The sequence below is a fragment of the Syngnathus scovelli genome, chromosome 17, assembly GCF_024217435.2.
Source record: "Syngnathus scovelli strain Florida chromosome 17, RoL_Ssco_1.2, whole genome shotgun sequence".
In the NCBI taxonomy this organism is placed as follows: Eukaryota; Metazoa; Chordata; class Actinopteri; order Syngnathiformes; family Syngnathidae; genus Syngnathus; species Syngnathus scovelli.
Genome location: NC_090863.1, coordinates 6045354 through 6073278, shown reverse-complemented (window position 1 = coordinate 6073278; position 27925 = coordinate 6045354). Strand labels below are relative to the sequence as shown.

The following is a 27925-nucleotide window of genomic DNA, read 5'->3' as shown; positions in this document are numbered from 1 at the left end:
TGCTGAGATGGCCTTTCCGTCATTTCACGGAGATTTCACAACGTGGGGCTTGCGCATCCTTCGAAGGAATACAAGAAAATTCCTCAGAGGTGAAAATATGAATACTAAATACGGTTGGAATGGCACACTAAAGGAGTCGCCGGGCTTTTTTTTTTTTTTTCAAGCTACTCCAGTATTCAATTTCACTATTTACCCATTAAGCTAAGCGGGGGTCACGCAGTGGACGTGCGAGTTGCGCAACAGCTGCACTTTTGATGCCACTACCTTCCACCCAACGTTGGTGCAAAAGTCATCCTAAGATGAAAAATAGAGCAAGCGTTAAATGTCGATGCGGAGGAATAAAGCGTCGTCGTCAGAGGCTCGGACTCAGTCCGCCATGCAAACAAATAAAACCCCACAGGTGCATTTAACACACCAATACTCTTAATGGATCCAGCTGCTTCTTAGTATGGCCCTATTGAGACCTTTAGATAAACTCAAAATGGCCTGTGATAAAATTAAAACCAGGGCTGCTTTAAACACTTAGAAATAATAAGCAATCAAAACATAACAGCTCGGCCGCTTCAGTTTTAGTAAGCGCAGACGTGCGGCGTGAAATAAAATCAAGATTTGCTTTTGGCGTCATCCTCAAAGCACACCGTCTTTTTTTTTTCTTTCTTTTCTGTGCAAACACATTAAGATGCAGGCAGGTAAACACAAGCGAGGCGACTATTAATTCAACTAAACGACCTGGGAGAAGCTGCGCTGCAATTACAAAGCAAATCTCATCTCAGTGATGGGGACGTTTAAAGTCCTCTATGAGTTTGCTTTGAAAATCTTCCGCTGTTAATTTGCCCCACAGAGCGGAATGAACGTGTCAGTAAGTGAAATCAGAGTAGCTATGCCTTGCCTCATCCTCATCCCAGAGGCCTCAAGCTGGGACGGAGATCCCCGTGAACAAACAAAACCCCTCCGTGCCGTAATTTAAAATCAACGTTTGACCATCTTATTATTCAAATGCTTCCAAGTTTGTTAATCTCGTTGGTATTCCCAAAGCCCCCCCATCGCAGCCTCTTAATGCATCGTCTCCTAAGTAAACAATAACAGTGCTGCCTAAAATTCATCATGATTAGCAACTCGTGACAAGCTGGCAGCCTGATGGCGCGGCGATGCTCCAGAGGGCCCCATTTACGCGCAACTCGCAGCGTCTGTCAAAACATCAAGCGACAAGTAGGAAAAGCAGCTTTTCATATCGCGTTTCTCTGTCGCTGAAAATAACACGTCATGAAAGAAACATTTGTTTTTTCACCTCGTTTTGTTTACAAACACACACATAATAACGCATCAGTTTGTTCATAGGTGACAAAACCAGGCTTTATTTTTATTTTATTTATTTCAAGTAATTTTATTTTTTATTTAAATGTTTTATTGTATGATCTGTATTATCATGAAGTTATTTATTTATTTATTTTATTTTTATTTATTGACAGTATTTGATCCACATTTGATTTCTAAATTAAAGCCGTGGATTTAAAGTAGCTCGCTAAAAATTCACACGTGTAGAATTGTATTTACTTATGATTGGGGATGTGCACAAATTGCTTTTTACTGTTTCCGCAGGGGGGGACACACAATCACAACGTGGCACCAAAGCCAGAAGCGTAAACGTTCTGACAATTATTCATTCATGAAAAATTTGCCTTGCACTGCAATTTGCCTTGCACTGAGTGTCTGAGAGTCAGAAATGTTTTTACACTCAACTGCCAGCTTGCATTTTAATCATCTGTCTTTGTGCGTTTGCCATCTCAAGAGGTCAAGACTTGGCCTGAGGCTGTGTTTTTTAATTTTTTTTATTTCTACGGATTCACCCGATTCAAGTAAATGAAATAATACGGTATTTCCAAATGGCCTGAGGTTGAAAACAAAAAGAACTTACAACTGTGCCCTGAGGAACTCCTCAACTTGCGTTCAGCGTTAAAATGGGTGTGTCGAGTCAGACATTTTGTAATGCGTGCTGACGCCGTTTCGCTCTAAGCTGTTCACTGCTATGTGATCAATAACGCAACACTTTGATAGGTGACCTCTGCTCAGTGAGACAGCAGCTGAAGCTGAGCTGTTATTGATTAGGTCAACACACTCTTCTGTCTCATCTGATCCACTCAACCTAATCATTGGTGACCAGAGCGTGCCGATATCTTGTCTTTTCAAACGATACCTTTCACCACCTCATTTCCAAGACTCAGAAAAGTTCATATGGATTTTTCAACATAGCTTTCAGGCAGCGTATTGATTAGACTTGAACAAATTACTAAGGAAAACTGACATCAATTTTTTATTTTATGAAGGCGATTAGGTTTGAGCCCCAATCAAAGGAATGAAAATAGAAATCCTTGCTGAGAGACAAAAGGCATAGTTAGAAAGAATTCAAACATAAAAAAAAAAAAAAAGTAATGCTTGTATGACAATGAGTGTTTAAATGCTGGGCGTCGAGTTAGCTCTTCGGGAATTGGCAGTTTAACCCCGCAACCAACTCGTTCACCTGACGTTATTTCCTATGGGGAAAAAAGAAAGTTTGCATTTGGGCTGGCTGCAGTCAGGTGGAAGGAAACAGTGCACACAGTCAGACTGGAGGAGGCCTCAAAGGCTCTCGCGAGTCCCTGCCGATCAATATCGCTCGTACGTGTGACATTTCAACACGGTTTGATGTGTGCTGGGCCCGGGAAACCGGTTTAGGTTTGATTTTGGGACCTGACTCACATCCCCCGTCTTCCTTTCGAAACACGCTTGGATTAAATATCCCCCCCCAAAAAACGTGAGATTGCGGCCAGTTTCTACAAATTTAAAAAAAAAAAAAAAAATGCCATGAGAGTTTTATTTCCCAAAGTGTCACGAGAGTATGAAAACAAACCTGCATTGCAGTTTTAATATACAATCATCGCAGTCACGCTTACATTCAATGGAGTATAAAAATATATAAAAAGGGCAAAAAGACATATTATTGCTGAGTAAAAACTGAGGCACTTTAACAGGCAGGGACAAAAGATCCACCACGCGAGTTCTGTAATGTAATGTTTGTGCAAAAATTCACGTTCCCTAAGTCACAATGGCTTCGGTATTCCCGTGGTGTCCTTTAGACTTGAAATGTTCGAGCAAAGCGAAGGCACAGGAGATGTTGTGGACATGCAAAAAGTGCACAAGTAAGAAGCGATGGCAAAGACGTTGAAATGGACCCACTTGTCCGGGTTAAAAAAAAAAAAAAAAAATCCCTGACGACTTTCCCGGGCTTGCTTGGAAATTTGGTTTCAAAACAAACAAAAGTTTCTTTAAAAAAAAAAAAAAAAAGTCTTGCGTTAGTGGGAGAGAGGATCCCATGTGTTCAGTGTGCTACGCAGCAAGCGGATTCCTCGTGCTTGTGCAGCAGCGACATCCGTGAGAAGGTTTTGGAGCAGTTCTTGCATTGGTACTTTTTCACATCCGAGTGTGTCTGCAGGTGAGCCCTGAGGTTGGAGCGGTCGGCGAAGGCCCTCTTGCAGTGGGGACACGAGAAGGGCTTCTCGCCTGCCAGGAAGTGACGCAACAGGAGGCAAAGTTAAGACACGCACAAACATACACACGTGCAAATGACAAGGTTTCTGAGAGCAGCTCGGTCGGTGGGCAACATGAGGCTCGTGGGCTATTTGCAGGCCACGGCAGCATTTCACGTTGTCCATTGTGTAAGATATTTATGTCAACAATGCTGGTTAGTGCAACAAGTGGTTTATAATTTAAGTTGAGGTTCAATAAAAGGGACAACCGTTCTGTTAACTCAGATTTCTTTGTTGCAACATGCACAAAAGCAAAACTATCACAGAAGAACAGAATCGGGTTTTTATTTTTTTTCCCTTGCATAAATTATACATCCTTAAACTACCGGGTCAAAAAACAACCAATTTGGTCGAAAATGACCCAAGTTGTGGGTCGGTTCAGTTTTTCACCCAAATTGGAGTGGCTGTTTGACCTGTTGGCTGTTTTAAGAATGTATTATAAATGAAAGAGTGCCTGACAGTGGTGTAAATGTTTAGAGGGGTGTGTGGGGTTAAAAATGCAATTTTGAATGTAAACTAAAAGTTTTCTTTAAAAAAAAAAACGGAAGATTAAAAACAGTTGGGTCAAAAATAACAATGTGAATCAAAAAGGGATGGTCCAAACTTGTGGGGTATCTAAGCCAAAATGTTTGATCAAATAAATAAATAACCTACACTCTAAATATTGCTAGGTCAAAAAAGCCCAATTTGCATCAAAAAATTTGAATGGATGGCTGGATGTTTTTATTCATTTACCCCAAATCTTGGGGTGTAATGATGAACTCCAAAAGTTTTTAGCCCCCTTTTGACCCAATTTGTGCTATTTTGGGCCCAACTTAGACTGTGTCTGGCTGCAATCATGTATGCTGAGCAGAGAGCACTTTATGACTTCAGATCAGACATCCCCCCCCTCCCCCCTCTCTCTTTCTCTCTTGCCCTCTCTCGCCCGCGGTAGGCCCGAGGCCAACTCACTCACCGGTATGTGTCCTGATGTGTCCCTGCAACAGCCAAGGCCTGGAAAAGGCTTTGCCGCAAATTTTGCACACGCACGGCAACGTGTGAGTCCTGATGTGCATCTTGAGCGCTCCCAAGCTCACATACTCCTTCTCGCAGTATTTACACGTGAAGCACTTGCGGGCCTGCAGCGCGTCGCAGTGCAGCTGCTTGTGCTTGACGAGTCCCGAGTAGGTGGAATAGGACTTGGCACACTGAACGCACTGGAACTTGTCGGCGTCTGCCTGCGGCGGGCCGGGCTCCTCGTCGTCGCTGCGGGGACTTTCGGAACCGCTGTGGTCTTTGGAGGAAGACGACGAGGAGAGCGAGGAAGGGTATCCGGACAGCGGAGAGAGCGGAAGGCTGCTGGTGGTCCACACCGTGATGGGGCTGTACGCGGCCGGGCTCAGGAACTCCGGCTGGGGGATGACGGGCAGCGGATGGCCCTTGTACAAGTGCGGCATGATGAGCACTGAAAACGGAACAAGTCAAGTCAGCAAAACTTTCCACCACTTTGAAAAAGTTCCCCACCAAAACTTTTCCCCACCTGTTGGACTCTCCAGCTCGCTGTAGTTGGGCTTCTTGACGGAGTTGATGTGCTTCTTGACCAGAAAGGAACGCGGCATTTTCAACACAACTTTTTTTTTTTCCTCCCACTCGTAAAAAAAAAAAAAAAAAAAAAAAAAGTGGAAACCAGACGTTAGAAAGGGCGTTTTTGGTATTTGTAAAGACGGAAATCCTGATTGCTCAAGTCGTCCAGCGGAGGAGAGTCATGTTGGAGGCAAGCAGTGCAGTGCAGAGAGTTGCGCTAAAGTCCTGAGATCAGGTGCGAGGGCGGGGCCTCCAGCGCTTATTTACATACATCGCTTGCGTCGCACCAATTAAAAGGCGAGCACGTGCAAGGGGGCTTGGCGCTCCATGTAAGGCAGTGGGCGGGGCTAACAGCGCAGCAGGTGCAACTTTTTCTTGGCCCGCGACCTGCCTGTCAATAAAAGTACTTGAGTGTACAAGCGAAATACAATCTGGAAATGTACAGCACGGTAAAATGTACAGTACTGTAGTTTAGATTTATGTCCCGGTCTCTAAAAACTTTTAATGTCAACATATGGGAGCATAAGTGTTTGCTGTTGACGTGTCAACTGCACGGTGCCACATTGCATGTGTGCATCAGCCACATTGTCACACAGCAACGTGGCTAATGCAGCACTTTCCCCATCCACTAATGCAATAAGGCGTTTGCTACTTGAAATGCAAATGTAAAAAAAAAAAAAGTGCACCCATCTCCCTCCCTTTCAAGGTCGCCCACGATAATAACATTAGTCCCCCCCCTCCCACCACTACCACCACCGCCTCCCTTCTGCTTGCTCCAAGTGAACATTAAAGTAGAGCAAAGTTGACAAAGTTGGCAGTCGACGCCCCCTTGTGTTCATCTTCTGGGGGGGCGTTTGAAGAACATCTCAGCCGGCGGGGGGGCTGAGCAGTACTGATGTGGATCAAAAAGCTCGATGCACAGCAGATACGCAAAAGACCCCCTTATATCTGGGCCCAGGTTAAGTTGATTGTGAGCCTTATCGCCTTCCGACGTAATTGCACATCACAAATAGTTTTTGGCTTGCATGGATGACTGAGGCGAGGGAAGGTTATCTGAGAGTAATGACGCCGGGCTTCCATTGAGAGTAAAAGGGAGAAATCAATATGGTCTATCCGAGCGAGCGAGCGGTTTTCCCCAGTAAAAATGTTGCCAGTGGTGATGAAGACGAGAACGCTCCAAATGTGTTGGCACATCACAACAGAGGAGGCCTCGTCCGTCCTTAGCGTCCTTCACTGCATTCCCAACAGGGGCTTGCGAGACTTCCCCAAACTGGAATCTATTCTTCATCACTGTCACCATGCACAAAAAAAAAACATTCGAAAGACTAGAAATAGGCTACTGTATTTCATAAATGTATTTCTTTGTCCCCTCTAACACACCAAAAATGAAGCAAACTTTGTTCCCTTTCTCACTTGATTGATTGTCTCTTCCCACAATTTAGCATGCTCAGCCCGTTCTCACATCAATCATGAAATGAAGAGCACACATCCAGAGTCCAACTCTGCAAACAAGCTAAAGTGCCCCCTATGAGTTTGATGATAAAAGTGGAATAAAATGACATTTTAGTAGACTTGCTCCATCAAACTTTGATTATTTTAGGTTCACGTTTAGTGTGAGTGAAGAGAAATACACTAAACGTCATGCAAGAAATTTATATTCACCACTGTGGATTTGTTCTATTCTTTATTTTTATTTTGCAGGGGCATTTATTAGTGAGAAGAGCGAGCGCATAAATCATATGACATATTCACTGCTGCTCTTGTTGTAAACTTTGTCAGTGTGAATTATTTCTGGTTACTTCTATTATACACATTAAAACTATGTAATTAAAATAAGAGATTAATTAAAAAACTTTTTTATCATGGTGCCATGTTTTAGTTCAGCTCAGTTCCGGTGAGTAAATTTGTTTTTTGGGCTTGGAAGAAATTAGTTGAAGCAAACATTGCTTGTTTGTTGTGCTAACTAACATTGTTGTATAATTTGTTTTTTTAAAGTTGCCTGTCTGTCTCTCTCTCTGTCTCTCTCGCTGCATTGAGATTGCTTCCAGTGTTGGCAGACGAGAAGATGAGAAGATGCTCATCATACAGCCTCTGCCAAAAACTGTTACTGTAGCTTTGCAGCAATCAGCAAAGCATTCTTCTCCAGACCAAATCTGGACTCATGGCCAAGTTCCTTCACATGTTCAGGTACCAATGATCACGTGTCTTGTCTATTTTGACGTTTCCCTATCCAGATCATTCAAAAATGGTGTGCTGAATCTTGAAGCAGATCCAGTACTGACCAGTATGATCACATTTTGTGGGTACCAGAAACTCTACAAGAATCAGTAGCAACATCAAAATGGCATTAGCACAGAAGATTGGCTAATTTTTCATGATTGATAGATAGATAGATGGATAGATAGATGGATGGATAGATGGATAGATAGATAGTTTTTTTTTGCATGCGCACTCATGCACACACTCTTCCACACACACAGCGCTGCAGCGTGATTGCGTGTGCGCGTGTATGCGTGCGCTGAGATCCTTGCGCGCTTTCAGTGCACCTGTGATGCGGGACGAGCGCCAAACGTCTCCAAAGAGTGGACCCACGCGTGTCACGCTGTCCCGATTAAGCGTGCGGAGTGGACGGACGGTGAGGCGGCTAGAGTCCGCCTGCTGGCGGCGCGAGTGACGCGAGGGTGGCGGCAAGCGGAGATGTCGACGCGGTGCGAGCCTTCGCGGAGCACTTGTAAGCCGGCGGAGATGTACTAAAATCGGATGCGGAGCGCAGTGACTGCTTTCCCCTGCCTTCCCTTTCTCCACCTCTTCCATCCTTCCATCTGTCCTCCTGCGTTCCGAGGCTGAGGCGAGTGGAGCGGGATGTGGGCGATGCTGCCATGCACAAGGGATGCATTGTGGCTTGGTTGAGCTGCTCCGTAACACCCGTTGCATGCGTTGATTTCAAGAGGAAAAGCAGCCGAATAGGACGTCAGCACCTGTTCCGTCAGGTAAGGCTTTTGTGATTATTTTTATATCAAACAGTCATCAGTTATCACGCACGTGCCTTGCTTGAACGGATTAAATGCTTCCTTGTTGGAGATGGATCATAAAGCACATAGGTGTGACATGGATTCACATTTTTTTTTTCCTTTGGGTTGGGCATATGTGGGCTGTATGTGTTTGAAATCCCTGCAAAGCAATGTTTCAGCACTCCTGCATGAAAAGGGGTGTGTGGGAGGGGGGGGGGTCCAAAGCTGCTGAAATCTGTGGTCTACATGATATATGTTTGCTTCCCGGGATGAAGGATCACTTTCCCCCTTTGCTTGAGCTTGGCAGGGTTTGCGCCTTAAAACGCCCTGTGAGAGTTGCAAATCCGCAATTCTCCTCCTTTGCGTTATCCTCCCCCCCCCCCCCCCCCCCCCCCTCCCTCTGTGAGCTGCTTGTGCTCGCTGGTGGTCACAGGTCAGCGGACATCACTATGATGCCAAGACATGCCATCTTGAGCTTCTATTTGTCACCATGTCCTAAATTAAAAAAAAAAAACACTTTGGATAAGTAGAAAATTAGACAAAGTGTGTCACAGTGAGAATTTGACGCTAATTGGCCCAAAGAGAACATCACAAAAGTTTCCCCTCCGACCGCCGAGCAAGAAACCGACTCGACAAAAGAGCTCCTCTGTACTTTATCTTTTCCTGCTCGCCTAATCGATCATCTCTTGTTGCCTCCGTCGCTTCCCCTGCACCCCCGCTGGCTCATTAAAATTCAGACTACGTTAATCGCCTTAAAGATACAAATGGGATAAGTTGTCTGGTGGCATCACGAGAAGCAGCAAGGATTGGCTCCAACACATCAATTATGGATGGGAGCCTTTTCCTAGTGTTTCCCACCTGAGGCGACACCACGAGGTGGGCGCAAGGCAGTCCTGCAAAGGATGCACTGGAATCTTCTCTTGAAAATCAAGACATATTTCCCCAAAATTCAGCAAATGGGCAAAACTGACATGTTTTTGCAAAAAACGTAAAATGCAAAATAGTCAGTTGATCAAAATGGCACAAAAAAGCCAAAATGTCTCTAACCTGGAAACCTCCTCTGTCGGGACGGTTGGAAACAAAAGACCTGCATGACGTTGTTAAAGGAGTTGTAACAGCTTCCTAATCATGTCACATTATTCCACTTGTTGTTTGATGGGCTGCTTCCACATCAGACCATATGCGGCGAAGCCAATTTTATGGCAAGCACAATGGCCACATCCAATATGGCGCCCGTGGTGCCATTTTGGTCAAAATGGGCCAAACAGACAGAAAATATGGCGTGACAAGCCAAATGAGAGTAGCTTGTTGCATAAAAGACGGACTCCTTCAGTCTGATCCAAAGCAAGATGAGAGCCCCCATGCACTGCAGAGTGAGCTTGAGAGCACTTGGGACTGGTTGCGCCGCTGGACATCGTCATAGCCGTCTAACCTCAGCGCTCCCCCGGCGAGAGAAAAATTGAGCGGTGGACTTCATAGCAAGTCATCACGTGTCCACGTTCCACATGTCCAAGCGACGTATGCGCCTGTCGGTGGGCCGTGGCCGCAAAAGTCACATGATGGAGCAGCCATTAGCTCGGCTTCGCAGGGAAGCTACAGCTAATGAAGCCAAAGCGACGACCCGGTCAAGACACCGGCCTCATTGGCATGCGCCTGGTGTGCAGCCGCTGATTTGGAGCTGCGTGACAGCAATGCGGGAAGCAATTAAGAGATGGATTATACACATTTTCTAAAGTGGGGCACACGTACCGATTTTCACACGTACCGATGTGAAAATATGAGAAAAATAATCAGACATAAGGAATTGCTATCGTAAATACGGAACATATTTCTGTGGTATGGGAAGGGGTGGGGGCGATGGGGCCCAGCCATCCACCTGGTGGTTGCGTCCAAAACTGATTCAGCCCAATTGTCGGCATGTATGTATCAGCCATGACCCCCCCGCCCTTCCAATAAATCACGACTGCACCATTTCCATGAAAACAAGCACGTTAGCTCACATCTGACGAAGGCCACGAGGCGGGAGCACATCGCATCAAGTAGCGCCGTCCGCTAGCAGCTTAATTGAAGGCAAACAATGTGCGCTGTAAATTGTGCTACTCACTCACTCGCCATAGAACTTCATCAATTCACTCAACCTGTGAGTAGTCAAATAGCCCTGAGCGGCAATTAACCCAGATTGCAATTGTGCTTATGATGGCAGAACACAGCGTGTGTGTGTCTGTGTGTATGTGTGTGGCCTGTTGAGTGAAAGCTTTGTTTGATGAAAGGCCCGTTTATGCTCAATGTTGAATACGCATACGAGAGTGGCGGGGACGTTGGTGGCGGTGGCTCAGATATGCTTCGATGCATCATCATAATTGTATGACTCAGTTTGGGAAAAACTGCCACGGATCTCATTTGAGATCCATTCAGAATGTGTCGCTTCAAATGTCATTACAAATGTTTAAAGCGCTGTGAGTTTGACTACGTTTTGGGAGTCATGAGATTGTGTCAGATCCTCGTTGGAGTGAATCGTTTTGTATTTCAATTTGAGTCAATCCTATTACCGTATATCTCAATCGGTATAAATCGTATTGCATTATAGTTGGAGTGAATTGTTTTACATGACGTATTTTGAATGATGGTTTTGCACAGGCGTTCATTATAACTGGTCAACTATGACACAATCTCTGTGTGGAGGGAGGGGAAGGTACAAAGTCTTCATGTTTCTACACCACTGCTCAGTGAAATGGCCTTTTATTGATTGGCTGCACATTGATTCGGCTTATAAAGCTTCAAATTAATTGAAGAGTGAAGTACTTTCACTTAGATTGTAAAATACATTATCGGTGCTCCTTTATTCGGTTTTTTTTTCTTTCAAGAAATTTTGTAATGTGTGTGTGTGTTTTTTTTTATAGGGATCAACATTAGTTCAATGTGGCTCCTTCTGCAACTTGGCCACAGGAGGGCAGTATATTCAGTCATGCAGACACAAAGAAGAGTTTCACAACTTCGGTGAGCAAGTAAGCTGCACTTATGTTGGTTTTTTGAGTATTATTACACAATTATCCAAAATTTTACGCTCCTTGTTGAGGTTGCTCCTTCTTTTCGAATAAATGTTGCGACATAGTCATCGAAATACTTGCGTAATATTGATTCAAACTAGAACTTTAGAGATGTTTATTTCCTTCAAAAAATAAATTCAGACTGAGGTTTGGAGCTTTCATTTTTAAAAATTTTGCTGCAATATATCTAATTTCCAAATGAGGATAAAGTATTCATGCTGTATGTTAAAATATAGATGAATTCAAATGGCTCTGGTGGGAGTGAAAAGTTCCAGCTATTCATTGCTACACATTTTAGCGCTTTAGCTCTTTGGGCAGGTGATAGAAGTTCAACTTGAGGTTTGCTGCTTTCATCTTCAATAAAATGCACATTTTGCGTCACGTACGGTGTGACTCGGCTATCTCATCGCACAGTTTGACTTCATGCATAATTGTCGGGTCCGATGAGGGATGTATGAAGGCTTGTACAAAGGTGAGTGGAGCAGATGTGTCACTCCTCTTTTTAGTAGTGTGGCCTTCTGCCTTTTCAATTTTTTCAAGCATTTCAAACCACTTCATTTAAAAGAGCCATAATGTGTTAAAAGTCAAAATTCACACGTCCTTAAACGCAGTAGTCTGAGAAGAACTGCAGACGGAACGTTATGAAATGTTTCCTGAGCTTGCTTAGTCAGTGCGTCAAACAAACTTGACATAGGTGCTTGTTTCAAAATCTGCTGTTGTAAAAGATTATTAAATGACTGTATTTTGTCAAATTACGGCTACTACTTGGTAATAGCTGCAATTTAATATAATTGCTGGCAAACTATCACTCTGGTTCCCACCACAAAGTCTGCAATGGTGACGCTTCCACTCGCAGTTGTACAGATGCTGACCAATCTTGAGTGGGCGGGGCTTAAAGATGAACAGAGTGGTTGGACATAAAAAGGCCACAGGAAGATGAATGAGGCCATTTCGAACCACGCAAAGCCGCTCGACTTGCGTCCCGGAATAAAACCCAGGCAAAAGAAAAGCTTGCGTCTTCTGGGAAAACCGCTGACTCGGCGTGTCCTCACTTTGTGTGTCGAGTGTGCGACAAGTTGATATCTTCTGGCGGAGGACATGCATCACAGTCAGAAAGGCCAAGAACTCAGCCTATAAATGAGTGCACTAATTTACTGCTCTGCCCATCACTCATGGAGTACGCGAGGCCTGGAGGGCGACGCGGAGCTTCATGACATGCTCCTATTTTGACAAATGTTCTCAGAGGATTGAAAACGCCATGAGATGCTTTTCTATCCCTGGAGAATGATCGATACCAGCATCTGTTTGAGCATGAGGCGGAGAATATACGTACATGGAAATAAAGGAACTTCACAGCTCTTAAAACTGTGGGCGTCAAAATAAGATAAATTACCTGAAATACTATTTATATGTAGAATTTGTTCCAACAAGGGCTAAAAATTCATCCTGATGAATTCAAGCTGTTCAAAATGGGCTGCCAGATATATATACACAGTAATCCCTCCTTTATCGCGGATAATTGGTTCCAAAAAACACCCGCGATAAGTGAAATCCGCAAAGTACGGTCACCAACAAGAAATAGTGGGCAGGCTAACAGATTAGCGGAAAGATGCTAATTCGCAAACATGCTAACACGCGCTTCTAAAGGAATGTAAACGAACATTTGGAGCAATAGTTTCCTCAATTTAGAAGTTTTATTTTGACTTTTAAATGTTTTTTTAATTTGGAAAAAAAATCCACGATGTAGTGAAGCTGCGATAGACAAAACGCAAAGTATATATATATATATATATATATATATATATATATATATATATATATATATATATATATATTTATTTTAAGAATCCCAAAGAAATACTTGCTCGATGACTGTATTGCAGGGCTCAGCTGGTAAGTGATTTATTCACTTTTTTTCTTCTAATTGCTCTCAAAAAGTGAATAACGCGTGTCATCCTTCCATAATAACGGAATAAGCAACAGTAAGTGCTCTCTCCGGGAGCACGCACAGTTTGTTCTAGGAAGTAGAATACCCTGGAAGTGACGGCGGCATCCATTTTCCGGTAAAACTCGATTTGCAGGAAGGAACACATGGCGCCCGCCGACAGCTGCCTCGTCTCCCACGCGCGGCGACCATTCATCATTAAGTCTCGGAGATGGAGATGTCCCGTGTAGCATCTCGCTGCCTCATTCAGCCAATCTCCTCTCTATTGTGTCGGAGGCGAACGTGGCTCCGGCAAAGTTGGTAGCGCTGCAAATATCTGATGTAGTGCTTGTAAAAAAAAAAAAAAAAGCGCTTACGCTGACTCAACTTAAAAGGCAACACAAGGTCTATTTAACCTTTGCATTCGGAAGCATGAGAGACATTTTTCAAGCAGGACATTTATTTTTATATGAGCCTTCCGTTCATATCCATCACACAAGCTGCTGCTTCTGCGCAACACACTTCAAACCCTAAAACACATCACTGGCTTTCCCCATCAATGTTGGCCCTTCTGCTCTGTATACATTATAGCACACTCCGGTATTGATCGAGCTGCCAGGTATGCCCATACCAATTCAATAATTAATACTTGGATCAATAAACCATTATAAACTTCAGCGTTATGTGAATTTAGAGCTGGTTGGTTTTTTTTGTTTTTTTTTTTGCATCAAATGCAATCCAATTATTGAGCGGATGAGTTCATGTCACGCTAGTGCAGGTGGAAAGCAGAGTTTTGGCAGGATTACAACAAATGACTTTTTTATCTTTAATAGGGCAACGGAAGACATGGTGACTCAGTAATGAGGCAGTGGAAGCACATTATTTCAATTAGGTTGAACATGCAGCATTACAGCACCGCTCAATCATTGTCAACAAAAACTACTTCCTGTTTTGTTCTTCTTCTTTTAAATTAACTGTGCTGCCACCTAGTGGTCAACAGTGGAATTACATCTTAAAGAATACATATTTAAAACCAGTGACATGATTATGTTGCGGTATTGTTTAGTCCTAATTAAGCTTTGAGTAAAACAGCAAGTGATACTTTTACAGCCGGCGAGCAAAGATGTAACCTCCTTGCAAGAAAGCTTTTGAGTAGGACTTCAACACGCAATTAATATTTGAGAACATCCCTGGGCCATTTCATGAAGGTCATTGCTTTACATTTCAGCTTTTATTCTCCTCAGATCTTCTGCAGATCGCTCACTGCTACTCCAGATGGGACTCAGACATACTATATATTTGCAAATCCTATTAAAGCTTCTCTTGCTGTATAATATTAATCAGAGGTGGATAATTTATGCATGGAAAGTAGCTTGGAACCATGTTTGTGCTTATTTTAATTTTCTCATGCTGTAGAGCACTTACTGTATTGTATGATGGTGTCTCATCAGAGGTGGCCTGCAGCCAGCAATGCGTCCTGACAAGTGTTGTAGCAAAATGTAAGAATAGGAGCTAATTGCATTTTGACGGGGTATTACAAGCCAGTCATTCTTTTCCAGAGAGAAGCTTGTTCTAAATGTTCCTGTTTATGCGCAGAATAGAAGCCGCCGATTGCATCTGGTTCCACATCCCTTCCCCTCTCGAGTGTTTAATCAGGAACATTCACTCTGCTTTCCTCACAGGAGAATTTAAACCTCTTCCAATTTTGCTTCTTATCGCAGCTCCGCGTCCGCGAGTGGCCCCGGGCTAGTGCCCTGAGGAACACCCCGCCCTCTCCCCGCCGCTCCTGATTGCCGGGCCCGTCAGGGGATGCGGACGGGCCAGATTGCAGCAGCGTCACTCTGATCCGAGATCAGCTGGGTGTTGGATGGCCTGTTCTCCACATCAAAACAGTCGGGGGCCTTTCTAGTGAAGTGAGTGTCCTTCCAGCGCGTCCCACGGGAGCCACTTTTTAGCTTGCGCGTCTGGTTGTCAAGTCAAGTGGCAGTCGTGTCTGATTAAAAATGAGCCGGCCGCTTTGTGCAAATGAGGAGCTGCTTCGATATGGCGTCGCTGGAGTACAAAAGAACCGAATATTATATGGGGAGAAATGGATTGAAACATTTATTAGGGCTCCTTATCCTCACCTTTTGCTGTCATGAATTATTCCTCGCTACTTGACACTTTCTGCTTTTCTCCAGAGGTTACCTCCTGCTCATTCTGGAGAGTAAAGTTTTAAGAGAAGGATAAACTATAGATGGAAAGGCAGACGTGCTACTTTTTTTATTTTACCTTTAAAGAGTTCGTTCATAAACACGTATGTGAAAGGACAAATTATTGGGAACAAATAAAGCAATATAATGTGGCTGTACGGGAAATTCAGCATGGCAGGCTTGATGAAATCATTTCTTGATGAAACAGTTTGTGGCTAAGCGTCGTACTTTGGGAAACTAACCGATTTTCTGACCAGAGGGCGGCTTAAATTTCATGTGCTGCCATGCAAATCAGTCCAGAAGTACGGTGGCCATAAAGGAGCAAAAATATTTGTGCCCTACTACATACTTCAGGCTTACAAGATTGTTAGTGATTTGTGTGGTGCCTTTTTACTTTATTTTCATTAAAAAAAAAAAGTTATGTCATTTCTTGAGATGGTGAATTTTGCTTCGCTACTAAATACCGAAATATGTCACCCCGTGTGTATTAAACCTCCATGATATGTTTGACTTTCCACTTCTAAAATGATATTTTTTATGGGTTAGGGTACTTCAAATGTATCCAGATATATTGATTTCCATCCTTGGATGTAGATCATGCGCTTCATCACACTCTTTTTAAGATCCTTTACTTCACCGCTCCACGAATAAGACATCTCCTGAGATTTTATGTAGCATTTCAATGAAGGTCTATCTGCTTTTGTAAGCCCTGTTGCTGCTAACAAAGCCAGTTTAAATTGACTGGGCTTTTTTCTGCAGCCGCTCTATAACTCTGTTGTGTTTCTCTCCTCTGCAGCATCCCTCACTGCGCGGTAGCACATGGATTTCAAGACCTCAAATGAAGAGGTTGGTAGCATTTAATCAATCTCTCGGAATGGAGAGCATTTATTATTCTCCTTTCTGCTTTTACAAGTGGCTAATGCAGAGAGAAGTATATATACATTTTATTCCCGCAAATTCTGGCCATGGGCTTTTATTGACTCAACTGTGGGAGCATGTATATGCTGAACAGTAAAGGGCCTAGTATGGATCCCTGTGGGACCCCGCAGGTCACGTTGTAAGATTCAGAGGTGATATTACCATGATGTGCTCTCTGAGAGATTACATTCAAACCAGGTTTGTGCTAAGCATTTTATGCCAATGTGATCTAGCAGAATATTATGATTGACAGTAACAAAAGCAGGGCAAAGGTCAAGTAATAATAATATATTCATGAGCTGTCAGAATCCAAAGCTTATTATCTCTAGTAGCCCTGAATCCACACTGAAAAATTCAAACCAGATCACTAGAATCCACGCGATCATGAATCTTTTATGCCTCGATGTTTTCAACTGTATCAAAGACAAACAGGTGCTACTGGTCTGGAGTTGCAATGAATCCCAGGGTCAGGCTTAGATCTTTTAAGGCTCCCACAATGGCTGTCTTAAAAGCTGCTGGACCAAACGTCAACAATGTTAAGAATCAAAAAACCTTGGATTTGAAACAGCGCTTTAACAAGCTTCCCAGTGAGAGGCTCGCCCCGGTATGTTGTTTGTTTTGCTGCACTAACGAGTTGTGCGTGTCCTTCAAGGGATACTTGCACATGGTGTGAGATAGTAACCCAACAATGTACCTTACTATTTGTATCAGATCCACTAAGCGAAGGGTTTGACCTGGTTTGCAGAAGCGAGCCTTAAATCACTTCCCTAATGAGTTCCATTTCAGGGAGAAGTCATAGAATAAGTGCAATAACTGGGTGATTGTGCTTAGCTGCTAGGCTAGCTGTTGGGTTAGCATTGCTACTGTATCAAATTGGTTAGATAACTTGATGAAAGCTGGCAAACACAGTTGTTGTATGCCTGATTACGCACGATGATGTGGCTAATGATGGTACAGAGGAGAGATGAGGCCAATTAGGAACAATGCCATTGACAACGCAGGTCACCGGCGCTAATCCGCGCGCGCAATGCCCTCCCCCTTTTTCTCCCACACACACACACACACATTCGTCCGAGATGGGCGAAGGAACGCACACTCTCTTTCTCTGATTCCATCCGTCACCCCACAGCTGCAGCGGAGGCCTCGTTCCTCGCCGCTGCTCATTAGCGGTGAGAGATAACTGACCCGCCGTGGCGCTAACACATTGCACGCATGCGGCACGGCCTTGTTAACTGATGACGGGCGACGAGCACACTGACACGAGTGGCTCCGTTTTCTCTTGGCGGTCCTGTCAGGTGAAGGTGCTTTCTTTATTTAGACCCTTTCAAGTCAAGGGCAGACAGGCATCGTAATTAGCCCGGGAAGGGGAAGCGGTGGCGGAATGCAAATGGATGCAAATGAGCATGTTTAAATGCGTGATTGGAAACACAGTCCCGCTGCTTGTGTAATGCCGGGAAGTGACAACAGCGTCTGCTCAATTTCACCGCTTCTTTATGTGTGTTAAAAAAAAAAAAGTTACACTTTTTAGGATTGTGTTGATGTGCGTCAACAAGCGAAGCAAAGGCGATAACGCACAGCGCCAGAGCCGTCTCATTTCCAATGTTCATTTCGCCACCAGCGGCCTTTCATTTCATGGCCACTTAATTTAGCCCATAATGAACGATGTTATCTCTCCCGATGTTCGCAGACAAAGACTGGCATTTATTTGATGCAAGAAGGTAATGAGGAGCCCTTTAATATCCGACTGCACTTGGCTAAAGATATTCTGACCATTCAGGAGCAAGATGTCATCTGCGTGTCTGGAGAGCCTTTCTATTCCAGCGTAAGTAACTGCTGACCTCGCTCACACGTTGACACTCAAACAAACAAACAGCTGAAAGCCGCCCCGAGTGTGTGTTGCTGAGTGGCACACAATCGTTTGCTAAAACAATGACTCCCTTGACACATTTCAAAAAGTCAGCTCACCCGTAATTGTGATGAGGACACGCTCTAAAGAAAATAGATGGATGGGATGAATGGTTGCCCCTGGCAACAGTGTGATCCAGTAGCATGGCCACAAATAAGCCTTTTCAGTACAATACGAGAAATGCGGCCCCGTGTTGATAAAAGTGGCAGAAAGGCGTTGGTCTCATTGTCGTATAATTTTTGCATTTTGCTCCATTCAGACAATAATATTTTGACGCTCACTCAACGCTCTGACTTTGTACGACTTTTGAAATCTCCACTCAAAATTGGAGTTGTATTCTCTCAGCGGCGTTCTTCTTTGATCAGTGCGACGCTTGGCGAAACGGGATTTGTAGATTTCAAAGGAGCTGAAGAGGGAGCCGGCTTGGAAAGTTAAGATTCAACGTGCCCAGAGACAACAGCTCATCTAGCGCCAATAAAGTGTACGGCTGAAAAAGAGACACAGCGGTAGAAAGATGGATTCACTAAGATCATCGCACAAATCAAAGCTGTTTTATTACTCAACACATAATTGGGGAAATATGTTATCTTGGCGGATTTTATTTATTTATTCTATTAATGTGTGGCGTTATCGCTCTGACCGAAATGGCAGATTTCCGATTACCGCTACTTTCGAACAATCGTAAAAAAATTAAGAAATTAAGACTGAAGAAACAAACTGAGATGTTCAAAGAAGAGTTTTAATGAAACGTGAACGTGTCATTGAAGCACGACTAAACGAGTATGCCTTGCCTCCTTGCCTTCCAGGAAAGGACTGTAACAATACGGCGACAGACCATCGGAGGGTTCGGCCTCAGCATCAAGGTAATTTCCATTCTCTTGTCTTTTCAAAATGGTCACCGTGACTCTGAGGCTGGATTTACACTTCATGCTTCAAGTGACCCAATTGAAATTTCTTTTACTCTCAAGTGGCACTATTGGGATATGAATCATGAAAGCCTCAGACAAAAATGCATTGAATGGTTGCTTTAAGCTCGGAATTGGGCCTCTTGAAAAGTGAATAAGAATCCCATACATATCGGACATCTTCTGATTCAAGTGCTGCGTAAACAAAACCGGTCAAGGAGATTCTGTCAATGCGAGCCTGATGTCATCGAAATAAACTAATCATACATAACATAAAGAAATACATTGAAATTTCATTAAATAAGCAAAATACTTGCCGATGCCAGTGGACTCATATCAGGTTTTAAATTAACGGGAGAAAACAGTCAGGCTGACTAAACATATAATGTTTAATATTTATGTGTGTCTCTTGAAATGTATATGAAAACAAATGTACAATTTTAAAATTGGACAGTTTGACTTTTGTGTAACTCTTGTTGCATGTATATCAGGGTGGTGCCGAGCATAAAATCCCTGTGGTGATATCCAAAATATCCAAAGAACAAAAAAGTAAGTAGAAGTCTTAAAGGTAAAGTTGTTTTTTTTTTTTTCCACACTTGAGCCATTTTACTCCTAAAGTGCTCTTTTTTGATTGTGTTTTTCTTTTCCTGTTTTCCAGCTGAACTCTCTGGGCTGCTTTTCATTGGCGATAGTATCCTCCAGGTACACATCTCATTTAACTAACTTAATGGCACGTGGTAATGTGATTGTATCCAACTAACAACAACTGAAAGTCCACACTGAAGAAGATTGCTAGAAAGTTGCAAATCCTTTTTTTCTCATTTTGACAATTAACCTTAAGCTAGCTCTGTAGATTTATGACCAACAGAATGGCTAACAGCTACACCAAGCCATCATTTTGATTGCAGGACATCTCATCCCAAAAAGGCTCGCTACCTCATTTGCTATGCTAACACACAGCAAGCTAGCAACCTGACTAAAAAAAAGGCTCTAAAGCAGATTGATAAGGCTTTTACATGGTGCCTTATAATTGGGTCCTATTTCAAATTGATCGAACGCTATCATGCTAACTCTTGGTTATAGCAAGACAGCAAGGCGAGTACTAGTTCAAATGCAGTCGGCCAGTCCAGAACAATAAAAATCCCAAGAGGACTAATGCTGATGTAACATCCCATTACCATTTGTCCAAATAGAAAAGCTCTCCATACTGGTGATACATCATTTAGCCGCTATAAAAACGTCTCATATTGAAGGATGTATGTTTCCGCCTCGTAATTTGCAGTGCAGGTATTCCATAAGAGACATTATGGCGGTTTCATTCATCATTTTCACCATGGTAGATATTGTATGATGCCAGCAAGAGTATAATTCCGATTGTGTTTATTGACACGCCGCTGCTACTTGCAGATAAACGGAATCAACGTGAGAAGCTATCGCCACGAGGAAGTGGTAAGCTGTCAGCTCCAACCTGCATCTACCCCCAAAAAAAATATTTTAGCTTGAATTAGAAACGGCTTTGTCAGCATGACTCGAAGTACTTTGTGTGTGTTGCAGGTTCAGGTGTTGAGGAATGCTGGTGAAGAAGTGACCCTCACAGTTTCGTTCCTCAAGAAGACCCCAGCTTTCCTCAAATTGCCTCTGAGTGAGGACTGTATGTGTAAGTCATGAAATAATCAGAATTCGAGTCACGCTTGGGAATCGATAAGAAGTCACAGATTCCAGAAAACGAAAGATTTGAAGTCGACATAATTTGGTCGGGCCACAGCGTAATAGAGATTTTGTCAAAAAGACACATTTGTCACCAAGCGAGTGACTCAACGATAAATGATGAGCACAATGAGCAGTGTCATTGTGGCGCACTTGATTTTGCTCTTGCGTCAGAAAGTCTCGGCCTGTCATCAGACATAAGAGCCTTTCGTAAGCGTTCATGTCGTCCAGGTTGACTGGCCTCTCGACTGCATACAAATCTGAGCAGAGGCAGATTTCCCCTTTAAAAAAAAACTCTATTCATGGCATTGTGTATCGATTGACTTTTTTTCTTTCTTTTTTTAACTCGCAGGCATCCCCAGCGACCAGAGCAGCGGGACCTCGTCTCCTTTGTGCGATAGCGGCCTACACTTGAACTACCATCCAAATAACACGGTACTTGTCTGTCTTCATTTGCAGGAATCAATGCGGCCCACCAGCAGGGATACTTAAGCAGGCAAAGGAAGTTGACCTACAAATAAAACCCGTTTGGTACCTCAATACAAAAAAAAAAAAAAATGCAACAAATACAGCTTGTCCTGTGTTTTCTTCCAGGACACGCTGTCCTGCTCATCGTGGCCCACTTCCCCTGGCCTCCGCTGGGAGAAGAGATGGGTGGACCTACGCCTTCTCCCGTTGCTGCACTCTCGCCTCTCGCAGCACATGCCGGGCTCTGACGTGTGCAGGTGGGCCACGGGACGTTCACGCCCGTCTGCTCGGCCCGTTTTTTTTAACTGCACGTGCCTCGAAACAGTTAGCTAATGTCACATCGGCTGTGACCATCTGCTGTTGGACGGACGTATTAAACACAGACCGCTTGATTTATGGAGCCATTAAGCCGTCCTTGGATACACTTCCATCAGCGCTACACTGCAGCAGGAATGTGCGTTGACTCTTAATGGAGCCCACTTGTTTGTTTGTTTTTTTATGATATATAAATATATATTAAGCCCTACATCAGCCATTCTGCAGGCACGGGTTGGATTTTAATTAACGTGAAAAACGAGACACACAGAAGTGCTGGCGACGATAGCAAGGCCTTGTTTTCGTTATCAAACTGCGCAGACACTTTTTGTCCACGATAAAATAAAAGGCGCGCCAACATCTGACATTTTAAATAAGATTTGATTTGTTGTACTAAAAGTTAAAGGCCCAATGATCGTCACACACAAACTTCCCGTCTCAGGGCGGACACTCTACCACTAGGCCACTGAGCTGGTGTGGGACTCGTGTGGGTTGCCGAGTTACAGAGAGCAAGCAAACGTTAGCGCCAGGGCGAATCAGGATGGAGGAATGGAAGCATCCGCATGAATTTGTGTGCCTGTCTTTTTATCCCGTGTCATCTCCCTCATTTTTTCTTTCCCAAGGAAAAATGCGTTCCAGGTCGTGGCGGTGGACGGAGTTTGCAGTGGCGTGCTCCAGTTCCCTTCCGACGAGGACTGCTTGGATTGGCTTCAGGCTGTCGGCGGCAACATCTCGGCGCTCACAAAGCACAATGTGAGTTTCCAGGTTTTTTTTGTGTGTGTGTGTTTATGCCAGCGTCCCACGATTGCAGCACAAAATGAATAGCGTATCGAGAGGGAACGGTCATGCTTCACATCTCAGCATGTCCTTTCCCCGCTTTACACTTTGCGTCTGGGTGAAGGCAAAGTCGTTAAGCTGCAGCGCTGGCAACAACAACAGACGTGTGATTATGGTGTGTCTGAGTGTGTTGGGTCCGGTGGGTAAATAATTGAGCCTTGCTTAATTGGAGTGGACGCGGCACCACCAGGGATGACTCACCAAGCGATCGAGTGCTTCCGTGGCCTTTTACGAGCAAAAAGGCACACCAGCACACACAAACAACACACTCCTGTAATAGAGTCCATTAGAAGTGGACGACATTTTGTACACACGCAGACACGCAACGCAAGCCTTTTTTTTTTCATTCAAGAGCTAAGGGCTACGTTATCATATGGCCACGTCGTCGCCATGGCAACATGAGACGTGTCCTCTTGCTGTCATTGATTTGTGTACCTGAGCCATGATGATTTCCAATCGTATCTGACCACTTGGGTAGTTTTGTTTTCGATCAAAGGAGGGAGCGCAGTTATTTGGATGGATATCGTCTATTCGGACTCGTATCAATCTACCAAGAGTTTTTGTTCAAGATCAAAGGAAGGACCTTATTGATTTTTAGTGACATCACTCTTTCTGACTGCTATCTGACCGCGGAAGTAGATTTGATGCATATCTAAGGAAGAACCATGTTGAGTTAGTGTGCTAACCTGAGTAGTTTTGTTCAAAGGAAGAGCCCGATTCACTTTGAAACAACACCAAGGTCGTTTTCTGTTTGATCAAAAGAAAAAAAAAAGGTCCTTTTAAATTTCACATGACATTGTTGATTTTGGAGTAATAACTGAGCGCCAAAGTACTAGTTTGGTTTTGGATGAAAGGAAGAGTCCTATTGAATTGCAGTGATGATTTGACTGTTGAGGTCCTTTTCATGCGAGGAGATTACCTGCTGATTTTGACTGGTACTTTTATTCCATAAACGTTTACTGATTTTGAGTGAGGGCTTTTTAAAATTTTCCATTCACAAGATATAATGATCTTAGATAATAGGGAGGTGGGGTGTCAAATGCACCTTTATGAAAATGAAAACACCACGCAAGAAGAAACCTTTTCACGGGTGGATAGGCAACAGCATGGCGTGAATTACAGGGCAGAGATAAGAGCGCTGGAGAGGCTTGTGGGTGTTCCCGTGCCACAATGATAGCGATTTGTATGAGAGTGAGCGTTAAATAAGTGTAGGAGGAGATGATAGCAGCGGATGGAGGCCATTGAAAAAAAAAAAAGATGTGCATAACTGCTCCTCTTATGAGAGTACTTCATTGTGAATTCAAAGTGATGTGAATTAACACTAGGAAATTATGTTAGCACCTTTAAATGTGAGAGGTTATTAGTGTCTGCTGTTGAAAAATGTGATTAGTAGATTAAACAACATTTTCACTTCAAATTCAATGGAAGTGTGATTTTATAACAAACAAAAAAATTATATAAGTTGTAAGCATTACACGTTAGCTTACTTGATCTGAGCCGCTGCTAGCTTAATCGTTACTTTCCTTAAGAGTGAGCTGGTGAACCACTTTAATAATTGAATGTCTCTCAACAGGTGAAGAAGATCAACCGGAATTTTCCAGTCAACCAGCAGGTAAAATGTCATAAAAATTCTGAATGCATTTGGTATTAAAAAGTGTAAGCAGGTCATCCAGTCAGAGAAAGGACACGTTTCATTAGCGCCAAAGGATTGCAGCGCCAGCTAAATGTTTGCATCATGATCCAAGGGAGAGGGAAAAACAATTTAATTGCCTTGAGTGTCTTTGCTTTTACTAACATGGTCCTACACGACACAAATGAAACTGCCATCTATCAAACAGACGAGAGCAGCAAACATGTTAGCTTGACGGCCACACAGAACCTCTTGATGTCATCAAATCCTTCTTTTTCTAACATCACCCCCGAGGCCCCCATTGGTGACTGCCATGGCCCTGATTAGCATTTTTTGATAGGGTGTTTTGAGAATTGCTGGAATTTGAAAAAAGATTAAAAGGGTGAGGGAGAAAATGAGAATCTCGGCGACAAGTGTATGTGACTTTCATAATGTAGGAGGCAATTAGTGATTACAAAATGGTGGACCATCTTAAAATGGTGGCAGACAACGCACAACGATAAAAAAAGACCGTGATTGACCCACAGTTCCTATTTGAGAAAGGTTGACCTGGGTTGTAAGTGGAAGTTATAGGGAGCCTTTTTTTAATTTTGTTTTTTTGTGTTAAATGTCACATTTTCTTCCACGCGGTGAACGGCGCAGATCATCTACATGGGCTGGGCCGACGAGAAGGAGCAGGACTCCGTCCAGGACCGAATGTACTCGCCAAAGTTCCTTGCTTTAAGGGGTTCCTCTCTCTTCAAGTTCTCTGCTCCTCCGGTAGGATTTTTTTATTTAAATTCTTTTGTTGCTGTTATTATAATGTGCATTCATGAAGAGGAAGCTAGTCATCATTTTATGTAAAGCGATAATGACAAACACCGTAATGGAGATGCGGGAATGTCTGATGTAATTGGAATATGCTAATGTAAGTGGACGGCAGAATATAAGAGGAGGCCTTGAGATGAGTTACTTTATTATTTAAGATTCTTCGTGATGTAGCAACCTTTTAGAAGCAACATCCTTCAACAGTCCTTTATGTCTCCTCTGAATTAATCTTCTATTTGCAGGTGACAACATGGGACTGGACAAGAGCAGAGAAAAGTTTTACTGTCTATGAAATTATGTGCAAGATCTTAAAGGTAGTGCAAGCCATTTTTCCAGTTGAATGTATTAAACGTTTTTTAAACACTTGAAGAACATAAAAAACACACAATATGGAGGTCACGGTTAAGGTTGTGCTAGCTAACAACATGGCGCTCTTTGTGTGATCAGGACAATGAGCTGGTGGACAAGAGGAGGCACTGCTTCAGCGTGCAGACGGAAACGGGCGAGGACATGTTCTTCAGTGTGGAGCTGGAGTCTGAGCTGCTCGTTTGGGAAAAGGCCTTTCAGATGGCCACTTACCTGGAAGTGGAGCGGATACAGGTGGGCAAGATTCACGCGGAGAGAGAGAATGATCACATTAGCTGCCAAGCTCACAATTTCTTCTTCTTCAGTGTAAAACGTATGCCTGCATCACAGAGAGCCACCTGATGGGACTAACAGTGGACTTCAGCATGGGCTTTGTGTGCTTTGACGCCGCTTCCAAAGTAAGTGTCGTAGCATTAGCAATTTAATAATTTGAGGTTTGAATGCTAGCATTAGCATTATACATTCATGGGCCTAGCATTAGCAATAAATACTACATTTCCTGAAATATGAGCTGACTGAGCTACTATGTTTGCTAGCATTAGCATTAATTATGTACTACAGCGTTTCCCAATCTTTACTGAGCCAGAGCACATTGGACCAGAATATTATTTACAGACCACACGCCGTCTAATATGAGGGCTGGGAACTCCGCATTTACCTCTAAGGATACTTAAATTTAATGGCTTTCTTCGGTTGCGCATGATCGTTGCAGTTTAATTCCCTGTAGCGTACCTACGAGCGAAGGACTCAACCTTTGCACCGGAGGTGACAACTCACACTGGTGAATTCACCTAAACACACGATTTATCATCGTCTTGATAACAGCATAAAACAAAAAGCAATAAAGCAGACCATTTAATTCACGGTAATTTATGATAAATAAAAGCAAAACACAATCCAAGTTTTTTTTGTTTTTTTATTCTTGGCTGAGCTCGATGCCAACAGTGTACTCTTCCTAATGGACCAAGAGCACTTAGTGTTGATGTGTTCAATAAATTAAGACATAAAAGATGTGCTTCGACGTGAATCAGCAGATGTATGGGAAGGACCAAGAAGGTGTGTCCTTTGCGGAGAGTCACGCTTGCATTAAAACAAGGGTCAGGGTTTCTCACGATTGCGTCATACACAAATGAATGCAATTTTCCTTCTAGGCTGTCCTTTGGAGATACAAGTTCTCTCAGCTGAAAGGCTCATCAGACGACGGCAAAAGCAAAATCAAGTTTTTATTCCAAAATCAAGACTCCAAATCTATTGAAGCAAAGGCAAGTCAATCCGAAATTGTATGCGATTTGGAGTTAACGTTTCAATTCAGTACACTGATTTATTCATTTTGTCTCCCGCAGGAGCTGGAGTTCTCCAACCTGTTTGCGGTCCTTCATTGCATTCACGCTTTCTTTGCCGCCAAAGTGGCGTGCTTGGACCCCATGTTTGTGGAGAGCCAGGCCACGGCGACCAACGCTGGCATTCCTTCGCTATCCAGCATCTCATGCAATTCGCACACTCCCAAGCTAAAATACAAGAACACTTGACGCAATCTTTGCGTTTCAGTCCTGACGGGAGGGAGAAAAAGACTCCGCCTGAGGTCTTCAAGAGGACACTTGAGACACGGACCTCCTTGGGGAAAATGCCTGAAACAAGAAGCTCCACACGAGAGGACTCCATGGACACCAAGTGTGCATTTATTTCAACATCTTTCTAAGTCGACCCACTCTATTTCTGTTCCTAGGATATCGTTATCAATATCAAAGTTATAATTGACACGTAAATATACTTTTATATGGGTTTGGGTTATTGCCAACTTTTCCTGTATTCAAGCAATTAGATGGACTAAAGTCATGGGACAAATTATACTTTTGTCCTCATTCTTAGTAGCGAAATGTGATCTATAGTAGTCTATATTCAATTTTAGGGCAGAATTAAATTGATTAGAGGAGTTTTGAGTCCCCCTCCCCCTAAAATTTGTGATAGTGTAAATAGGCATTAACTTTGAAATGACCTAAATTATGACAGATATGATTTGGGGGGTTTGTTTAAGGGTAAATTATCTCATAGCGTCCTGCCCGCATTGGTAATACACTCTTTGGACCAATTTAGATGATCCTGTGATATGATGTTTTGGTTTATTTTCATAAGCTTGGAGTCCGGTTTGTAAATATAAAAAATGATATAAATGGCAGTGAATAAAACACGATGGGAGCTGAGAAGAACAATTTATGGCAGCAAAGTCGATGAATGTGTATTATTACAAAGAGGATGTTGGCAGTAATACCCTTCAAACAAAACAAGATTAATGAGAAAGGAAGAGAGAGAGAAGGTGATTTTATTTTTTGCAGATGTTTTATTAACAAATTTACTGTGTCATGAATTAAATAAAGGAGATCTTTTATAACGGTTCGCTGGTGATTGCTTTTCTTTTTTGTACAACTCAGATACTATCATTTAAGTTGTATACTGTACATTAAAACCATAATCCAAACTATGAACCTTAACCTAATCCTATTAACCTTAACACTTAGAGACGTCAGAGAACAAACCCAAGACCGCATGGGGTCAAAGGTCAGGGCCAGGGTCAAGGGTGGTCACATGGTCATAAAGAAAAAAAATCTTACTAAACATGGAAGTTTCCTTTACTAAGCCTTACTATATATGGTCATTTTCAAACTTTCAAACTAGGGTTTAAAGCTAGTGGTAGGGTTTCAAAGTAGGATTTCATACTAGAGTTAGGGTTTCAAAGTAGGGTTTAAAGCTAGGGTTAGGGTTTCAAAG

General features: G+C 43.1%; 3 protein-coding genes across 7 annotated transcripts in view; 2 read left to right on the top strand and 1 right to left on the bottom strand.

The window, feature by feature from the left end:
* The window catches only part of spidr (scaffold protein involved in DNA repair), a 73592-nt gene extending 65957 nt beyond the window's left edge, over positions 1 to 7635 (top strand). For both annotated transcript variants that reach the window (XM_049748164.2, XM_049748163.2), the window contains one exon: positions 7624 to 7635. The gene's annotated coding sequence lies outside the window, so the exon portion shown is untranslated. The remainder of the gene's footprint in view (positions 1 to 7623) is intronic.
* Positions 38 to 27553, top strand: sntg1 (syntrophin, gamma 1). Of its 4 annotated transcripts, none has more exons than XM_049748186.1 (23): positions 38 to 89; positions 3470 to 3567; positions 7175 to 7313; positions 7668 to 8116; positions 11038 to 11134; positions 14830 to 15021; positions 16097 to 16146; positions 17906 to 18040; positions 18931 to 18987; positions 19521 to 19578; positions 19688 to 19731; positions 20437 to 20478; positions 20584 to 20686; positions 21089 to 21171; positions 21331 to 21461; positions 22143 to 22272; positions 23930 to 23968; positions 24629 to 24745; positions 25036 to 25107; positions 25241 to 25393; positions 25465 to 25557; positions 26311 to 26421; positions 26503 to 27553. In XM_049748186.1, exons 7-23 carry the CDS (start codon positions 16120 to 16122, stop codon positions 26686 to 26688), a joined length of 1581 nt encoding a protein of 526 aa, XP_049604143.1. In that variant the 5' UTR covers positions 38 to 89; positions 3470 to 3567; positions 7175 to 7313; positions 7668 to 8116; positions 11038 to 11134; positions 14830 to 15021; positions 16097 to 16119; the 3' UTR covers positions 26689 to 27553. The 4 variants fall into 4 exon arrangements, with proteins under 4 accessions (XP_049604143.1, XP_049604142.1, XP_049604140.1 ...); XM_049748185.1 differs by having other exon boundaries at positions 50 to 89; positions 7164 to 7313; XM_049748183.2 differs by lacking the exons at positions 38 to 89; positions 3470 to 3567 and having other exon boundaries at positions 5618 to 7313; positions 7668 to 7857; positions 7969 to 8116.
* Positions 3308 to 5233, bottom strand: snai2 (snail family zinc finger 2). Its single transcript, XM_049748191.2, has 3 exons — positions 5083 to 5233; positions 4519 to 5007; positions 3308 to 3537 (listed from the first exon to the last, which is right to left on the bottom strand). Exons 1-3 carry the CDS (start codon positions 5159 to 5161, stop codon positions 3356 to 3358), a joined length of 750 nt encoding a protein of 249 aa, XP_049604148.1. The 5' UTR covers positions 5162 to 5233; the 3' UTR covers positions 3308 to 3355.
* Positions 27554 to 27925: the final 372 nt, after the last annotated feature.